General features: G+C 40.0%; 1 protein-coding gene and 1 long non-coding RNA gene across 9 annotated transcripts in view; one reads left to right on the plus strand and one right to left on the minus strand.

Annotated features, from left to right (window-relative positions):
* Positions 1-20,151, minus strand: part of foxp2 (forkhead box P2) — a 99,396-nt gene that overhangs the window by 54,563 nt on the left and 24,682 nt on the right. Inside the window, exon 1 of one of the 8 annotated variants that reach the window (XM_084406449.1) lies at positions 7,969-8,082. The exons of 4 other annotated variants lie outside the window; for them this stretch is intronic. Coding sequence is in view for 2 of the 4 variants with exons in the window: in XM_084406446.1 (XP_084262572.1) it covers positions 6,897-7,067 (171 nt within the window). In the remaining 2 variants the exon portion in view is untranslated. Of the gene's footprint in view, positions 1-6,896; positions 7,501-7,968; positions 8,083-20,151 lie in introns of those variants that run through there. 3 more of the 8 variants (XM_084406446.1, XM_084406448.1, XM_084406450.1) reach the window with 3 other exon arrangements.
* On the plus strand, positions 7,643-10,568 carry LOC311288846. The gene is made up of 4 exons (XR_014627026.1): positions 7,643-7,797; positions 8,539-8,629; positions 8,796-9,017; positions 9,726-10,568. It is a non-coding gene; the product is annotated as an uncharacterized lncRNA (long non-coding RNA).

Raw genomic sequence — 20,151 nt, forward strand, 5'->3', positions numbered from 1 at the left:
GTGTGAATAATTTCAAAAGGAACATGCTTGAAATATACCATGTAAGAAACGTCCTTTTTTTTTCTCCCCCTGTTCGAATGTCTTAAAATATCCCCGTTGCGTCTCGACTGAACGGAGTTGCTTAATGACGCACAGCTAATCATGCAAAATTAAAATTTGGTACAGGAGGTGAGGGGAGAAGAGGGGGAATTACAAATCACATGCTTCTGTACTGTGATGAACGATATAATGGTCTTTTCTTTTAGCTGAAGCAAAATAAAATTTGCCTGCTAGTCAAATGAGGAGAGAGAGAGAGAGAAAAAATCTTATGTCACATATAGGGTAGTTCTTTCCCTCCCTTTTATTTTAATCACATACTCAAATATTCATTACTTCCGTATATTTAGCGGCGTCCGCCGAGCACAATTAAAATTCAAACAGAACAAAAATCGCACACGTCAATTTTTACCCTGGCAAATAAATGAAAAGATATTAAATTAATTTTCACTGGCATCTATTGGAAATCAAAACAGAGGAGAGTGGTGGATGCAAAAAAAAAATAAAAAAATTCACGAATATCACTAATGATTGTGCTAAAAACAGCATAAATTATGCATATTACCTCTTCTCTGGTAATAAATGTTTTATCATTTTCCCTGCATAAATGTTGTGTACGTTCACAGGAACCCTGGCAAGATCTGTGATTCCTGCAATAAATAAAAGAATCGTCCGACCCAACAAACGCAAATCAAGGTGTGTTCTGCATAGCTAATATACCCACAAGAGTCTTAATACACACACAGAGACACACAATCTCCTCCGTCATTCACATATTCATCAGACCCCCCCCTCCTCTCTTCCCCTTACACATTTTGTTTCTCTCAGAAAATGATGACGGCCCGTCTCATATTTCAGCGCAATCAAACATAAACAATATTAATTACGCTAATGGCAAGCATGCACAATAAAATATCCCTAATCTCGTGTAATGTTAAGAGGGGATTCATTTTTCCTGCAACACTTTCATTTATTTCCCTGACAGCTCCACCATCCTTCTTTCCACAGATTAAACACATCAATTTTGTCACCTGCTACGTACGGACAATTAGCAGCGATCTTTGAACGAGAGCGTACAGTAGCTCGACAGCCGAGCCACGGGAAAAAAAAAAAAAAAGAAAAAGAAAGAAAGAGAAGAACGCCGCTAATCAAACGCACGACACAACAAAGACATAGTCTTCTAATCCACGGCTGCTTTTCATATCAGCAAATTACATTTTAACGGCTCGGCTTATGTTTTATGAGAAACATAAGAAGCAAAAAAAAATATATATATATTTTTTTTTTACATGGTCAAAAAACAACTACAAAAGTGCAGAAGATTAACAGACAAGGAGAAAGAGAGAGAGAGAGAGAGAGAGAGAGAGACACACACACACAGTGTGAGGGCTGACGAATCTCTCCTGAAGAAACACAAAGCTGCCGTAGAGATTAGGCGACTAATAAGTATTCAAATTAGGCATAAATTTTACATGCCCAATGTTTAAAATATTCAGAGAAGGGCCTCTTGATTGCCTTTACGCAGATTTTATGAACAACGTAATGGAGTGTTTTTTAATGCCACAATGGAGGAGACTAAAAAGTAAGGTATGAGTTTAGGACACTGTTCCTACTCCAAAGTAAAAAAAAAAAAAAAAAGCTAATTAAAATTACATTTCGGATCACTGTAATCCCAGTTTGCACTCAAGAAATTCAAATATGACTTCAATGAAAAGACAAACTGATTATTCCCAGAATTAAACACACATGTTTTTAAATAACTAAAGAACAGATAACATTTTGATGTAATATTTGGAAGAAAAAAAAGAAGAAAAGAAAAATCTTTTTTTTTTTTTCACTTCAAATTTGGTTTTGGGCTTAATGACGCGGAATACTGATCCTGTCATTATAGAAACACACATTATTAACACTGTATCCTCTAAATCCACATGATCCACAACTGGCGTGTAGGTGTCTAACTGAACGTAATGCTCATGCAGATGTATGCAAAGTGTATTCAGAGAGATCAGGTGCTGCTTTAACCTTAATGACAGCGGTGAGATAAATTAATTAGCCATCTGAAGGCAGCATCCAAATCTGCCAATTACAATGTCAATTAGAAACACATCCTCGCTCGCGATCGCTTCCACGCGATGGAGCGGACGACGCGAGGAGGGTGTGTGGTTTACGCGTCTGAATGACACTGAGTGAAGGAGAGAGTCTAGTACGGGACTGTACCGCCTGAGAGAGATGGACGGAGCGAGAGGGAAAGAGAGAGAGGGAAGAAAGCCAGCTCCCAAAGTCTGTCTTCATTCTATTGCGTGACCCTCGTTTCTCCGTCTCTGACCCCTGAGACCGACCGCCTGTCACTATAACACACTGATTTTCCCTAAAAACCCACTGGGGTCGAGGGTTCGTGCTATTGGTACAATATTTACAGCCCTCGCTGTACTCCTAGTGTGGAAAAGCTCCGGTCCATTTGACACCGGAAAAATTGGACGAGTCCTAAAGCACATTTCAGCGAGTCGCTGTGATAAACACAGAGCTTGTGAGCCGTTATTACCCATATCATCTTGATAACAGTCATAATCTAAAAGGAAAATCTGTGCTGGTGTGTATTCAGGAAGGTTGATAAAAAAAACCCAAATCGCTCCATTTCTGGAATAAAAGATGTTATTTGGATCTGTTTCTTTTCTCGCTGTGTGTTTTTTTGTGTGTGCTTTAAACGCTGTAACAGTACCAGGCGTGCGATTCCTTTCTGGCTGTGCAAATGTTTGCTCTCGAATCGTAGGCTGTGCAAATCTGTCCTTTCCATCAGGTGAAAAATCCCAGACAGGATCCTGACAACGCATTCAAGGGCTACGCCTGTGATTTCGGGTGGGTGGGTTAGCAAAGAAAGGTGTGGGGAGAGAAAGCCACAAATATAGCCCAGATGTTTCTCATACGCACACACACACACACACTCCTCATCATGAAGGAGTAAAGTTACTCATGCTTGTTTGAGCTGATCTGATTTTACAACCGCAAATGTTGCCTCATTATCAAACGCAGCACCCTTCTTATCGGGGCTCGGGTATCAATTCTAAGTTCTCCATCATCTAAGGCGCTCGGAAACCGCGGGACGTTTTATACAAGTCGCTGAAAAGGGGCACCAGAGGCTGCAACTGTGACATTAACACAGTCTCACACACACACACACACACACACACAGAAGTCATCCACTTCATTTTTCTCCTCCCGTGGAAACCGGCAGCCCTCTCCCCTGATAGGACGAGCAGAACAGACCTGAAAAAGAGCTTGATGATTATTTCAGGGAGGCATAGGAAAGGCAGACTCTGTGATCCAAGAAGACTAGTCATTATCAGTGCATTGCTCAGGTGCCCGGAATCCTAACATTGCAAGGAAGGGTGAAAAGAAAAAAAAATACTAAAAATTACATTTCACAGTCTGCTAGCTTCACTCGCTCTGATTCAGTTAAGATATGGATACCATTTAAAATAATCACAAATTCTGTGCTCCACTGAAATTAATTCATCATTGCCACAAGTTACAATGCATACAAAATAAAGCAGCGCGGCGCTCCACTATTCTCCAATATTTAACAGTCGGGAATACTTAATAAATCAAAATGCCAGATTTCAGACACGATGATGCAAAGTTGGAATTTCATCCCGTGCATCTGTACTACACGAGAAATGGAGAATATGATAATTAAAAATGCCACTGAACACCTAGAAAATGCAGTCTTAAAGTTAAACAACGCATGCCAGCAGTCCTTTTTGGCTCTTAGGGGTCACCGTACACCGTTAATGACTCTCCTCTAAACCTGAATGTAATATTACAGGCCCCCTCTTCTCAGACAGAGGGATTTCAAAGTGATTCACAATGGACGAGATTACAGAGTAAAAAAGAGCACGAGGGAAATCATATTTATACCACGAGTTCAAAAATGAAAAGGGAGGATGAATACATCGCTTTTCAGGATTAATAGTATGCAAAGTAACCGAATCAAGTGTTGTTATCAGTGGTAAAATGAGAACACATTCAAGAGAAAAAAAATTCAATTCATCGTTTCACTCGTGATAAATAGACCATCTGTGATTCGATTCATTCAGCGCTGAATGTTCAGAACTTAATTCTGGGCTATTTACATTAAAAGTAGGAGAAAAGAAAGAGGGGGGGAGCACAGAGACTGAGGGGACAAAAGAACACTGCAATAAATCCTGGAGAAGCTCTGAAACAAAACCAAAACATACACAATTCATAAATGCTAAACACGTTGTGACCTACAAAGATTTTCCAGCGCTTCCGGGGGAAAAAAGAGAAAAGTGAGTGAGTGTTTCAAGTCTTTCCATTTGATTCAAATTTTACCCAGCAAGCACCTCCCTCTCGGACGTGGGTGACGAGACAGTGACGCCGGTATCTCATCAAGCGGTCCCTGTGCCTGCATTTTGGGTAATTTCTTTAATTAACTCAACCCACCTAATCACCAGTAATTGACCTATAAAAGTAGGAGGCCCCATTGTCTGCTCCAATCATCTTTGGCAGGAGGAGACAGTCTCTCCCTCGCTCTCTTTCTCACTATTTATCCATCTCCTTTCACTATTTACCTGCCTCAAAACGCATATTTCATTTCATCTCGTGCCGCAATTATCCTTTGTGACACCGCCTGCGTGTGGGGCGAGATTAAAAGGCTTGGGGTGGAGGGGGTAAGCGTGCTCGCCCCTGCCCGGGACACGCGGCCGCGTTAACGACCGGGACGGCCCTGCTGCCGCCACACAGACACGAACTCAGAGAGACATAGCTCATGGTGACGTTTCCACTTATTTGAGGCTGATTAGGGTCATTATGTCCCACTGCTCTGATTTATGTTGTCATTCTTTCGGCCCGGTCCTGCATCGATAGATCTTAATGAATTGGTAAATAAGGGTGAAGATTACACTTGACAACACCGCAACATTTCTCATTCATACCCGACAAGATTTATGTAACCAATTAGGGCGGTAACAGGCGAGATTGGTCGAGAGAAAAATAATCTTTCCCGAGGAAAATTACCCAGAGTCTAAAACCTCGACAAAATAGATAATGGGCAGTCTTTAAGGGAGACTTAGTCACAGAGCGAGAGCTTGGGCTGAAGGGTTCTCAGAAGTGCATTTAAAGAGGGAAGCGGCTCTTGTAGGACTTTCAAATTGATTTTTTTTTCTTAAAAATTCAACCACAAGACTGCAGGAACACGAGCACACTGCGCACACACACACACTAACTAATCAGCCACCATCTGCATGTCCAAACCAGAGGCCATGAAATCAATGGATTAAAAATTAACCTCTCACCAACAAAGAAGCACTTTGATGTGCAAATGTGAACTCAAGGAGGTAGATTGCAAACTAGTACAATGCACATAAGAGAGAAAAAAAAAAAAAAAAAATACAAGTCAATCGTTTCTCCATGACTTCACTGTGTGATGATGCCTCGACTGAAGAAATCATTTGCATTTTTTAATAGTCTGGTATTTCAATTATTTAATTTACATCTGCGCGGTGTGAGTAACCAGTCGACTCATTTCGCATTAAAATATCAGATAAAAAAGGCTGATCATCAATGAGCGCAGACAGGCCGAGGAGGACCCGGAGGGACGTGGGAGAACAGAGGGAGGAAAACGAGAGTGATGCTGGCGTCGTCTCATCCAGCTTCTCCCTTCAAGCACATGCAAATAAGGCTGTGATGCTTAACTGCATCATTTATGGGGATAATAGCGGCATCATCATTACGGGACTCAAATTAAATTACATCACAATTAGCATAACAAAGTGATTGGTTAAACTTTCAAAACAAATAACCGCCTTGGCTAATGAGCGATGTTAATTGGCATGGGCTCTTTCTAAAAAAAAAACTATTTTGGTTAAACATTTTTTGAAATTCATATTTTTCTTTTTGTTTATTGTTTTCTTTTTATTTATTTTTTGAGAGGGTATAAAAGGAGGCATGAAAAAAAAGTTCAGCGAGGGGATTTGCATAATAAAAAAAACACCAAATATGCAGCATTTAATTTGATCACACTAAACAAGCTATTACAATCAGACTCAGGAGAACACTGTAAATTCTCCATATGATTCTCCATATGTACTAATCACCCAGCTCATTATGCATCAGAGTATTAAATTATAAAGAAGACAACGTCCACATTCCAGCACAAAGCCATATAAAAACTTAATAATATGCTCACAATAGCCCAATAGTGAGCGTCGCTCACCCTTATGAATATTTAAGTAAACAAATTGTCTGCCCGCCTTTGCTAGGGATAATTAGTACTCGAGGGCTAATCATTTGACTGACCCCACCTCCAAAATGGGACAGGCTCGTTGAAGTTTTAGGAGACTGAAATCTTAACTCTTTCAAATTAAAAAAAGAAAAAAGGAAAAAAGAAATACACGTGTAAAACTAATTACTATTTTACAATTATAAGCCTGATAAAAATTCCAATAGCTGCTCACAAAAATATTTAATTGCTAATATACAGAAAACAAAACCATAAAAAGCACTTAAATGATTTAATTTCCCATCAGCACACTATAAACTCCACAAACACTTCACTTCAAATAAAATCACCTACTAGGCAAAGTTAAATCACACGAGAAACACACACACACACTCACACACACTTAACGGCACGCGCACACACACCCGCACAAAACCACATTCATTATCGTCATTGCCATTATCACCAGCAATTAACCCACAGATGAAAGCAGCCCACAAACCAAGCCGGAGAATGCCTTAAGCCTTGAGGAATGACAGCGAGACTGAAAAGTCCCGATGGATGGGTGAAAGTAGGAAAGCATGGATGGATGGATGGATAGAGGAAAAGGTGGTTTTATTACCTGCAGGTGAGCAGTGTGGTACGGCAAGCTGGACAGGGTGTTTCGCGGAGAGTCGTGCATCACGGGGAAGAGCGTGCGATTATCAGTGTCATCACTCCAACTGTGTTTATACAGACTCGCATCATAAACAAGCGCCTCTTTGGCCCCGTCCCTCACGCGTCGCTCATGCATACTTAAATCGGCAGTGCACCCATTAAAAAAAACGACCCCTATCTCCTGACAATTATTCCTTCATCTCCACTTGTCACCAAGCAATTACGACAGCGCGCAGACAGGGCCCAATAGGAGACGCGGGGCTTTGGGAAGCCGAGCGACCGGCCGGGAACGAAGGGAGGTGATGAAAAAAGTGCCTAAAATGGAAATGTGTCGCCCTGACCCGGAGCTTTTCTGCCTTTTGTGACGCAGTGGAAATACTGGCATCATTAGCGTTAAATCTCTCAAAATTCTCCAAAAATGCAACTAATCATTGCAAATTTTCCTGCATCTGTGCTTCCTCTTAAAATGCTCTTCAAAAATGTGTTACTCTCCCTCTTTTTCTTTCTTTCTTTCTTTAAAAAAAAAAAGGAAGTCTTTCGTCTTGCTGACTGAGTTGCTGAGTGAAAGAAGCGAGTGTGTGTGAGAGAGAGTGTGTGTGTGTGTGTGTGTGTGTGTGTGTGTGTGTGACCATGCGCACCAGCGTCTGAGCGCTCCCTCACAGCCTGCGCGCGGAGCCGGGGACTCGGATCGCTCTCCGCTAGATGCCTCTCGCAGCTCTCATTTGAGCGCGCGGCTCACCACACACGCACACACACTTTCTTTCTCTCCTTCTCCTCTCTTTCTCCTGCATTCGGACTCCAACCGAGAGGGGATTTAACACACGCGGCCAGCTGTGGAGGACGTCCAGAGCCCCTAAAAACGCGAGGTACGTGTGCCTGCCTTTTTTTTTAAATTCATTCTAGCTTGAATGAGATTAGCAAGCATGTGACCTTCTCAAAGACGGGGGGCGACGCAAGTCTGCAAACAAACTAGTGAGCTTAGCGTTTTCTAAAATAAAAACCACAACACTCTCAGCCAGGAAAAAAAATGAACCTACCTTTTGAGAAACGACACACAATCCCACTCCCCGAAGGTACAGGCATTTGAAGATATTCTTAGAAGCCTTGAAGCATTAACTTGCATCAAATATGAGGAATAGGATGCCACTGGTAGGCAACAGCATCAGAGCAAGAAAAAAAATAGGAGGGGGGGTGGGGGGAGAAGTGGGGGGTACGAAGAACGAAAGAAAGAAAAAACTAGCTGACGTTCACTGTCAAAGCCATCATTAGAGAACTATTTACAGCGGTATTTACGTGAGCATTGCAAAGCGCCTCTTGCCCGATCACGTCGGAGAAACCCGTGGCATTTTTACGCCTGTAATTAAAACAAATCAAGCAGACCTCTGATTGTTTTGGCACCCGAGGACTAATCGTACACAAAAATCAGCAGTTTGATTGTCAGGGTGGGGAGGTGTGTGTGTGTGGGGGGGGGGGGGGGGGGGGGGCACTTCTTTTCGCTGTGTTTCCTTTTTTTTTCCTTGCGAGATGGATGATAGGGCTACTTTAGCAAGTTGAGTGATAGTGTGGTGGAAATAATAAATAAATACGCCTGCTGCTTTCCTTATTAGGTCAAACTAACCCCCAAAAAGTCCCTACGAGGGAAATATTTGAGCAAAGAGAGCGAGAAAAAAAGAAGAAGCTTGGAAACCACTTTAGAAGGTTTGCAAATTTGCCTTTACAGATGTTAATCGTGATTATTTGCACTATTTACTGACTGTTGTCAAACCCACAAAATCTTTCGCTCTTGTATCAGTGGTATTGTCAACGACTGAACTAACGGTGTTTGTCAACCCCTTTTCTCGTTCTCTCACCCCGCATGCCACAGATGTTTCTCCTAGCAGTTCCCGCAGACAGGAATCCGCTCACAGAGACGAGAGCCACGCTCTCCCCCAGGAGAGGAGCACAAAGGCCAGTCTGCACGCGGCAGATGCAAAATCGAGTCCATCTGCTGCAGGCTTCCCATCGCCACATGGAGATTGAAAAGTGAGGGTCGTTGGGAAGCGTTCGCGTTGACGTCGCTGGAACGCGAACGAGGAACCAGCTGTTGGTAAACGGGGGAGACGTGAACGAGCAGATTTTAAATGCAAAAGACTGACGTTGATGCTTTTTGCACGTGGTTTATATGAAAATGGACGACTAAACAATTCCATATTTCAAGCTGCTAGTAAAATCAATTACCTCATATACAAGTGTAGAAGTTCTGAAAGCAAAAACAAACAAAAAAGCACACATCACGTGTGTCATTTTTAATGTTGTGAACAATCCACCCAAGCCAAGCATGACAAATTTATTTAGTTTAAAAAAAATAACTAGCCGTAAGACCTCCTGAAATCCCCGCTCTGAGCATGATATAACAAGCTCCAAGTAGCACCTTATCTACCAGCTCTACAGAAACATAATTTGAACTGTATGATATGATTAGAAACTACTGAGCTCGAGCCAAAATGTTTCTAGGCCTCCGCCACTCCAGACCAGGGCAAACGCTCAATGAGGAAGTGTAAAAGGTTTCTCTGGCAGGCATGGAAGGCCTCCAGATCTTGGCGTCACCACATGAATCGCGTCTAATGCATCATATTTATATTTCATCTCAATCGCTAAGGGCTACATCGCGCCCTAACCTTCACTTCACGAGACAAACAGGCCGATTTAGCTTTTAGTGCTTGATAGCCGTTCTCAGTTCTCGCTCCTATCAGGTTTTATTCTGTCTGTCTCTCACTTAACTCTCTCTCTCTTTACTCCCCTCCTCATTTCACAGGGCTTTGGACTGCAAGGTCAATGAGGACAAACAATTCCAGCAGCGTCTCTCGAGCGTATGCAGAAGAAAGTGTCGGTTGAGGGGGGGATGGACTCGTGTGACGGCAGCGGTGGCAAGAGTTGGTGGCTCTGAGCGCTGGCATCATTTCCATGGCAACCCCTCTAACTATTCATTTTCAATTAAAGCAGACACAAAACGTCCTGCCCCGAGACTAGGGAAGGTGTCAAGAGCACACTGGGGGAAACCAGGGCTTTTTGGAGAAAATGACACTACTGGGCTTGTTCATAGTGACACAAATCACACCACCGAGCATCTAAGCACTGTTTTTTTATTTCACAATCACACCAGTTACAACACCAAAACCACAACTGAAACTCATGCATGCTAAATATTAGCAATTGATAAGATAATAATTGAACATGTTAGCATTATCATCTCTATTATGACCCTTGGTTGTTTAACAGAGGTGTTACCTCCCCCTTGTGTCAGTTTTAAAATCTGACAGGATTGTCAATTGCAATATAAGCTTAAGGTTAACATTTTTGCTGAATTTTAAGTTAATATTGTGTAAAATAAGGTACACAAACCTAATTTGCGGCCATTCAACTGTACTATATATAAAGTTGGGATCACTAGAAATATTATTTTTTGTACAAATTTTATAAATTGTGTTAACATGCATGAACTCCACTATAATACTTGATTATGTTTGTCCACGCGAGGAGATGATCCAAATTAATCCTAAAATATGACCGTCTGTACAATCACATGATCATGGTCATGAATTTGCATATTTAATCAGTGATATATATATGCAAAATACAAAATGCTTTCAAAATGCTAAACTATGCATTTTCAATGTGAACTTATTACAGTATATGGGTATTATATCAGCCACCCTGCTCTCTAGATATCAGCATCAGCCCATGAAAGACTCCTACCGGCTGACCACCACTAAAGACTGAGCTAACAGCAGATTACGCTGAGCCAGTGTGCACTCACTGAGAGTCTGATGTGTGTTTCAGGCCTCACAGAAATGCCGGCAGCATTAAAGCTGTTCTCTGGCTGGAGAGTTATCCACTTGAGCTCATCTCCGCCTCCGATCCATTCGGCTGATGACTGAGCCTGTGGAACGCTCTTGACGCTTGTAAACAGCCCTAATAAACTCTCAGCTGTGGGTCTGCATGTATACAGAAAATATACATGCACAGGATCTATACAAAAAGAACACTGCAAATGCAACAGTACCTAAGTCCCTAATGAGTCAATAACCACCTGCTTGGTCAACTAACAGAAGTTTTAGTTCCCCCTTGTGTCAAAATCTACAAACAGCATGACCAACAATAATAAATATATATATGTACTTACAGCCTATCTTTCTTTTTTCCGTTAAATTATGACGTATTATTTTAAGCATATTATATACACCTATATTAGTAATATATTGCCCTGGCATGTACAAAACAGAAATAGATCATCCACTAATATTTATTGGTTAACACTTTATTTTAAGGTGACATACTTACATTGTACTTACTCAAATAATTACTTGTAATTATGCATTATTTACTGTTTTTACTATAGTAAGTACATGTAGTAACGCGTAACTACGTCACCTTAAAATAAAGTGTTACCTATTAATTTTTCAAATATATGGTCAAAAAAAGCTTATTTCAGTTTTTAGCTCAAGATTGTTGCATCTGTGGTGATTCTTACCATTTCTCAAGGCAAGAAAATTGATCTATCCATACCCCAATTCTCTTTTTAAGTTACAAAACGTAAAGAAAAAGAGAGATTAATGGCAAACTCATAAGACCGGCCTCTCTTCATCTTTATGATGCTCTTCATCGCCGATCGATATGACCCGAAATGGACCATTAGAGCACAATGATTATATAACAGGCAGCTAAACATTATAATATACTGTACTTAAGCGCCGCGGTATCCATGGCAACCTCCTTTTGCCTTGCATGGCGGAACCTTAATGAAGTCCTATTAAGTAGCCTATAATGACAGTGTCCAAATGTATTTGCATATATACTTCAGTAGGCAAGAGAGGGGGATGCAGCAAAGCTCAACAATCACAAGAGCGCAAGATAAGATGTGCGTTTAATCCACAGCATTACTCTGAAAATAACAACCCCGAGTCTCAAAGAGCTCAGAGTCGTAACGCACATCAAAATAAGCCGCTATCTGCGCCGGTAAATAAGCTACGTTTGGTGGCACCTCCATTAAAAAGCTAATTAAGCTCAGGGGCCAGGAGCGAGGCGGGGGCCGGCTTCAGCTCAGAGGTTCCCTGTGCAGGATTCCTCACATGTGACTTTCATTTGCGACCCTGGCCGGACGCCCGACAGGACATCCCAGAGAGAGTGTTTGCTCGACGCAATATCAACAGGCGCAGCGAGCGGCCCCAGGAAAAGGGCCCTGCCTTCAGTTCCTATTGAAAACAAACCAGTCCGCACTCATCAACGCACAGCACCAGCAGCCGTGGCGAACACTCGGCGATGTTCTCGCTTTCTCCGTTTAATGATACCTGCTCCACTCTGGCATCTGTAGGGAGGATTGAAGTATACATTTCAGTGGAGAAATAAAAGAGATCGAAATGACAGAAGTCAGACAGTTCAAGCTGACCGGCCACTTCAAACAGAAAGCCCCGCAGAACGAGACAGACACTCCAGGTTAAATTGGCTCTTCTGTGTCTACCCTTAAAATGTGAGCTCCTTCAAAAGCGCATTTGAATTAGATGAGTTGATGAAATCAAAGACTTGACTGTGTGGGTAAATTTATACAAGCAAGTGCAGCTCACAGCAGTTTACCTGTTATGCGGCAGGTTGGCGGCAGATGAAAGCAAACTGAATGGCAGCCGACTTCCTCTCTCGCTCAAGAGATATTATCATACTGTAAAGGCTGTAATTTGTATTAGCGTTGCATTGTTGGAGATACGCAGGTAATGGGTATTTGATGCGCTCGGAGCTGCCAAACTTGTAATAAGATGAAAGGCAACATGACAAGCACTCAACGATGACCACGTTTGTCAACATGACAAAAAAAAAAAAAAATTCATACATTTCGTTTTTTAGACTCTTAAACAACTCAAAAGATTAAAGACGGGAGAAAAAAAAAACCCATACATTTCGTGTTTATCATCATGACAAAAAAACCCTCTAAAAACAGTCATACTTTTGAATTTTAGACTTCTAAACAACTCAAAAGATAAAAGACAGGGGGTTAAAAACATAGATTATTGTGACGAAAAATAAAGAAAACAGTTTTGGTAATAAATTGAACATGTTTGTCAACAAGACAAAGATAAACAAACAATTCCTCTAAAACCTGTTATGCCCAGTTTGTTTTTTTAAAGACTCTTAAACAACTCGAAAGATAAAAGACATCTTTGTAGCAAAAAAAACAATACGTTTAATAAATGTTTTACACAAATACATTTAACGCAACACGCTTATCAAAATGACCACAAAAAACATCTATTTTTATAACACTAAAGAACTTTGCTCTGTCTGCGTGATTCTTTATTCTTCAAATTAAAATGCATCAAGTTAGCTAAGAATTTACTACTAAAATACAAAGTATCACGCCTAGCTTTCTTTCTTTTCCATTTCCGTTGGTGCCAGGGTGTTGCCATGTGGTTTTTAAGGTGTTGCTTAGCAGCACAAATCAAGAGGCCAAAAACCATTCATAGAAACACAACACTTTGCGTACTTCTGCTCAATAAGACTGAAGTTTAATACTTAGGTTTAAAGGTTTGTTCAAATCACTAACCCCAATATTAATAGAGATGCTTATAAGCATATAAATGGTCTTAGTCTGTTAAATTTGCTACTTGAAGGCAGGGTAGGTGATTTGTTCCAGAATTTTTAATTTTTTTTGTTATGCTGGTTGAAAGCCTCTTCACATCTGGATAGTAGGCTAATCACTAAGTTTAGTGGTCTAGATGTATTTATATGTATATACTGTATTTCATCTGTGGAAGGTGTAGGAGCATAAAATGTTCGTCCAATCATTGAATTCAGTCCGAATGTGTGGCTTTGGAGGCGCTCTGAGGGAGGGTGTGGGATCTTATGCTTTCAAAGCTAGCTTGCTTTTGCTAGCCTCTCAGAAAACACTACCTTTAAAATGTACAAATTCACACAGTCAGATCACAAATACTCCAAACATTTAAAGATGGGGAAAAAAGAAAAACAGTGATAAAAAGCAGCAGGAAAGTTGGACATATCTAAGCTATTCTCACATTACACCAGAACCCAAAAAGTAGCATGAGCTACATCCAATCCAGAGGTTTGATGCTATTCAATCAGACAGCAAATTACTTAAAAAAAAAAAAAAAGAGAGAGAGAATTAATTCAGGAAAATGGAATCCCACCAAAGAATAATAAACTCATTATAAGGACATTTTAAACTTAACCGTTCTCCATGCCACAGCTAATTTAAACCTAATTTTTACTAGCCACTAATTCAGTGGGGGCGGGGATAGGAATTACATCTGGAGGTAATTCGCTGAATGGAGGCTAGCCAAATAAAAAAAAATATGAGAGAAAGAGGGGCAGGTTTGGCTGAGGGGGGTTTTTTGTCTCTGAAATTGCTGAATGTCTTCATAGTGCTGTCATCAGACAGGTCAGAGAGGTGTTACTTGCAGGAGAATCAGACAGAGACACTGAAGCCCTGATAAAGGCACCCGGTCCCAGATGATCCGACTCTAGAGAGGTGGCAGCCCTGTTTGGACTAGACGGTCTCACCCCACCACTGATATTTAAAACATCTCATGCTGGATCACACGCCTGAACATCTGTGTCAACACATGACAAAATCTGAAGCAGGGAAAAGTTGTTTGGGTGCATCAGACAGCCTGAGAACGCAAGTTCAACCGCAACTCCCAACCACAATTCTGAAACAAATGGGTGTTTCTTCAACTTTAAGCAGTTTAATGGCCGAAAGTTTGATCTTTATTAAAACAGATTTCTTTGTTTTATGAAGGTCACATTAAAACTGTCATAAGCATAGGCAAGATTTAATTGTTTTATCCATGTAATAGACCCAAACTTTTAATGTTAAATTGTATCAAATAAAATTAAAAACATCAAATTGTAACATAAAAAGTAAAAATTAACCATTCAATTCAACCATTCAATTCAATTAATTGGGTAAAAATATTTATATTATTTTCCAGTTAAATTACGACTGCATCACTAGCATCATTTCCATCACAATTAATAATTTGTATAAAAAAACTGAATCTGAAACAGCCAAATTATGCAACAAGTGTAACATTTTTTATTTACACTGTAAACCTGAAATTAACCAGTCAAAATTAACCAAATGAAAAGAGTTTATTTCACTCAAATATTACTGAAAGTCATTGTAATTAATAGAAAAAAGTTAAGTGAACTCAAAAAAGAGTGCAACAGAGTTCTAGTTCCCAGCATGCTTTGCATCAGACTGCATACTGAGAATACATGTTAAACTTAAGTGTGCTTTTGCACAAGATTAATAGGTTAACCTAAATAATGATTAATTGGAGAACGGAGAGCAACATTTTAAGATTATTGCTGAACCGCATACTATCAAACTACTCTTACTATTCCTGCCATAGAAAGATATAGTAAAAATAGTATGGAGTTCCGTATTTAGAATATGTTTATGGCATGCTGCGTACATGCAAATGTATCGTGCTAGTTTCTTTGCAATATTAAGACATGCAAGTATGATATTGCTAGCAAGCAGTTAAATGTAAAAGAATTGACTCAATTTGATGTTTATGCAATCAAACTGTATGAGTTGGCTAAGTCAACATTTAATTAGCAAATGTTGAGTACAGAATCAAAATTTTAAGTTCTACTAACTTAATCATGGAGTTTGTTGGCAACTGAATACCTCGTTTTTTTTAGTTCTGCCAACTTACTAGGGTTTAGGGTGCAATTGTGTGCATTTAGGATACATAAAATGCTGGATGAATTAAATTAAGCTAAACCAGATGGATTTTTAAATGAATAATAATAATAATAATTTCACCACAAAAAGCTAAGTAAAGGTGGAACTGACATTTGTTGCTTAAGAAAAAAAAAAAAAAAAAGACCTATATTGAGAGTGTGCAAAGTTGAAGAAATACCTACATATTGAACATTAACAACCTGTGAACAAGCAGACAGGCTCCTTGAATAGTTCAGAAACCCTACAAAGACTCAATGTGAAAGACTAAGACTCACTGGTCTCGTTTGTAGGCACGGCAGATACACGTCGGATCTGCTAGAGGTGGGAGAAAATGAAAAGATGGACTCCAATAATCTAGAGTGAAAAGTGACTAAAAGAAGACATTTACATTCGACACAGACCCTGACAGCCCCCACCTCAATCCCAACTACCCCCGTGTCCTCTTGAACAGAAAATGTGTTTTCCAAATGAAAATAAACTGAGGCCGGCCAGTTTGAAGCAGTTAAATTCAGGAATATGAGATCAAATAAAGACTCCTGTGGCGGCTGAAAAGAGAAATGAAATCGCTTCTGAGGAGAGATGCACCGGGTAATAAAATCACTCCTTTATATCTTCCTAAACGGCACATGTTCCTGTGGAGTGGTGAAGCTTTGGCGCGGTCGGTCAAAGACAGTATGCAAGTGGCAATTTTTACTTCCTGAAGATCTCCCTTCCGATATCCTTCTTCAGTCTTGCGCTCTGCAATTTGGTAGAAATGGCGAACTCTTTTAACGTCGAGTTTGAGGAAAACTTTTGGCCAGAATTGCTTTAACAACATACGGAGAGCGAGAACTCCATATTCCATTAGCCGAGCATAACTGGAGGTCATAATCAGGTGCCTGCGACAACCTGTTTCCATTATGGTGGGAATGGAGGATGAATACTTGCTCTTGATTGGATGCAGTCAATAGTGCAGAGTGCAAACAAAAAAACATCACAGGAACAACCACTTCTCTCTGAATCGCTTCAATTCATCCGCCAGTCCATTGACGGCGGAATTACGGTGCATTACCAAAAACATGTAATTGATTTGCCTTTGAAAAGGTAGCCACAGTAACTTCAGACTACGTTTTAGGCGGCTATATTGAAGGGCATTAGCAAATGGAGGAATACATTATAATTTATAATACAGTGGTTATTAAAGTCCCAATAAAAGAGTGGTTTAGAGAGTGGAATGATTCACTTATCAGTTTGCTTGTGCGGTACTTAAAAGCAGCCGTCTTCTGTCATTTTAGCCACAAAAAAGTAGCCTGTGATGACATTGAAAACAGCACTGCATGTACGAATTTTTTTCCCTAAATGCAAATGGTTTCCATTAATTCCTGGAATAGAACAAAATTATAATTGTTTATGCAAAAGGAAAGAAAAAATAAATGAAATGTAATAAGAGTTCAAAATGGAACCAGTCCCAATTTGATTTTGAAATACAGGCCAATCAAAAAAAAGTGCAACAAACTTATTAAATGGCAACTTCTATTCAAAGTACAAATTGCTCTACGGTAAAAAGCTTAGACACATTTTATCAGAAGCCAAAGCTCAGGAAAAGGGCTTTTCAAGCCACAATAAGTGTTTTCAAATAAATCAAATCAAATGTTCCCGGAGAATGAGAAGTCACGAATTAAAACAAAAAGTACAGTTGTACAGGCATACATACATACATACATATATATATACATATATATATATATATATATATATATATATATATATATATATATATATATATATATATATATATATATATAAAAATGTCAGTCAAAATATAACATACAACTTCCTTTTTCCAGTTCTTCAATTGGAGTGGTGTTTATTCTCTTTAGCATGCAGTGTGAAGTAATTCAGTTCCCTGATCATTCAGATTCAACTTCTGCGAGTATTTCTTAGCCGGCAAGTATTCAGTGAAGTGATTGACTCCCATGAGTGTGTTATGTCGATGTTTTTAGTACTAATACTCCAACGTATTTAATGGACGTGATAACGTGCGTGAGAGGTGAACTATGTTTGATTTTTGGGTAACTATAAAAAGTGCTTGAGACGTGCTTTTTGCTCAGTTCATTATACTTTTTTACGGAATAAAGTACATTTTTTGGCTTAAATTCTCAGAGACTAAAATGTTTGGCTCGTCAAAAATGCTACATTCAGCTGTTGCAAATGACTCGTATAACAAAAAGATCTTATTTTAAACCCATGAAAATAAAGATCCTGTTGTAAACAATAATGAAAAATCACTTTTTAAAACTGTATTCCATTATTATCCCTTAGCAGATTTTGACTAAATTATGTATTTTTCAAAACGCAATTACAATGTTTACACATGTTGATATCATTCTGCTGTGCTTTAATTCATTCTCAGCAGATAGTGAACATTCATTTATTAATTAATTGATTAACTGCTGTGCTACTCTTATTATGACTGGTTTCAGCCACACATTACAGACACAAACACACACGGTCAACACATTCTGACAACATATTGTATAATCTTAGAGGAAACTGTGCACGTTACAACCATGACCTATTTGAATTCACACATCGAACCGAAGCCTACAACATACTTCCAATTTTTTTCCCTCATTAGGAGTTTAACACTTACAAGACTCTCTACCTTTTACTGGATGGAAGGCAGAAAGGGAGTAAATAAATGGAAGGATTTTCTGACAGTTTAAAAGTGCCCAACAGCTGCTGTCGGGTCATCTAAACGCACATCTACCTCCCCAAACAAACTCAGACACGACTTCAAATACTGCACATAGCTGGACTGTTAGCTAATCCTACCATTGTTCAGGCCCCTACTGCTCAGACTACACCCTTGGACTAACAACCCATCCCTCCATGCGAGCAAACGGCAACAGTAATAAATATCTACAAAAACATGCATGATGCAAATTTTCCCCAGAGGACATGTAATACTGTGCAGAATTGGCGAACGGTGGCTCCAGTAGTCCAATGTGCAGACATACACAGACGTTCGGGTTTGTGTTATGAAGTGGTTCGTATTGGATGCCACACAGTCAATTAAAGAATGATTTCCTCCTGAAAAAGAAATATATTGGGGTGGGACGGTTGCCACTGATTTATGTGCCAGAGAGAAGCTGAACCTCTCAAATGTATTTTAATTACTCGTCGATGCATTAAAGGAACACGCCGACTTTTTGGGACTTTACCTTATTCACCGTATCCCCCAGAGTTAGATAAGTCCATACATTCCCTTCTCATCTCCGTGCGTGCCGTAACTCTGTCTGACGCACCCACCGCTAGCCTAGCTTAGCACAAAGACTGGAGGTAAACGGCTCCAGCTAGCATACTGCTACCAATAAGTGACAAAATAACGCCAACATTTTCCTATTTACATGTTTTGATTTGTATAGTCACAGCGTGTACAAATAACGAGGTCACATGAGACACAGCCATCTTCTAACCGTATACATACTGGGAACTATATTCTCGGAAGGCGAAGCACTGCTACCTGGGCGGAAGTGCGCATTAAGAGCATGCGACCCCATTTCGTGTGGTGGTGTGCACAGCATTTTTTTTTTACTTTTCGCGCGTTTCCGCTTCCGAAGATGCACGACTTCGAAGTGAATCTGGCCGAGTATGCATGTACGACTGTACCGGCAAGCAGTTTGCGCGTCTAAATTAATATTTATTTACAAAATGAGCCAACAATAGCAGAAATAAGCCCTTTTAATGAAAATAAAGGTCCATGTTTAATAAAAATGTTCACGCAATTAAATGAAAATGTTTAGTGAAATTCATTTAGTGAAGATCGTCGTTTAATTTGTTCTCGTATCCATATATTTTGTTCTAATGTCACAAGTAATAATCTCAAGGTTTACTGGGTTTTACACGATTCTTTTGTGGTATTGGTGAAGTGTAGTAAAACAAACATCGTCTGATTCCTGTTGGTTTAGAGGCCAATTACTCCCGAGTCGCCCCCTGTCGTTTCAAAGAGTAGTACACCGATAATCACGTCAAGTATAAACGCCTCATCCATTTGGGAAGGTGCGGACACAGTCGGCGGGAGAGCCAGGCAAAAGTATAAATCAGGCTTTATGCTGGCAAACCAGAAGGAGCTGACGTCCAAAGTCACCTGACTAGCTGCGACGAAATCAAAGACAAATGATTCATTAGCAGGTAACTTTTTTTACAAGTCTCCGGCAGTTCCGATCACACACACACACACACACACACACATCCATGAACGAAGAGAAATTTACACATGCAAATTATAAATGCAAGGCTCTTGCAATGGGGACTTGAACTTTTCACACCTTTCAAAGCCACAGAATTGGCTGTGTTCAGCCTCTCTGCAGCTGCTGCTCTGCACTAATGCAAGACGGTGTCATATGAAAACTATTCCTCGACCCAAACCACAGAGCTGGTCATTAATGAAACACAGCCTGCACAGTGAGGTCATGAAAAGTCTACGTTTCAGCAGCCACAT

The sequence above is a fragment of the Rutilus rutilus genome (assembly GCF_951802725.1).
Source record: "Rutilus rutilus genome assembly, chromosome: 4".
Classification (NCBI taxonomy): domain Eukaryota; kingdom Metazoa; phylum Chordata; class Actinopteri; order Cypriniformes; family Leuciscidae; genus Rutilus; species Rutilus rutilus.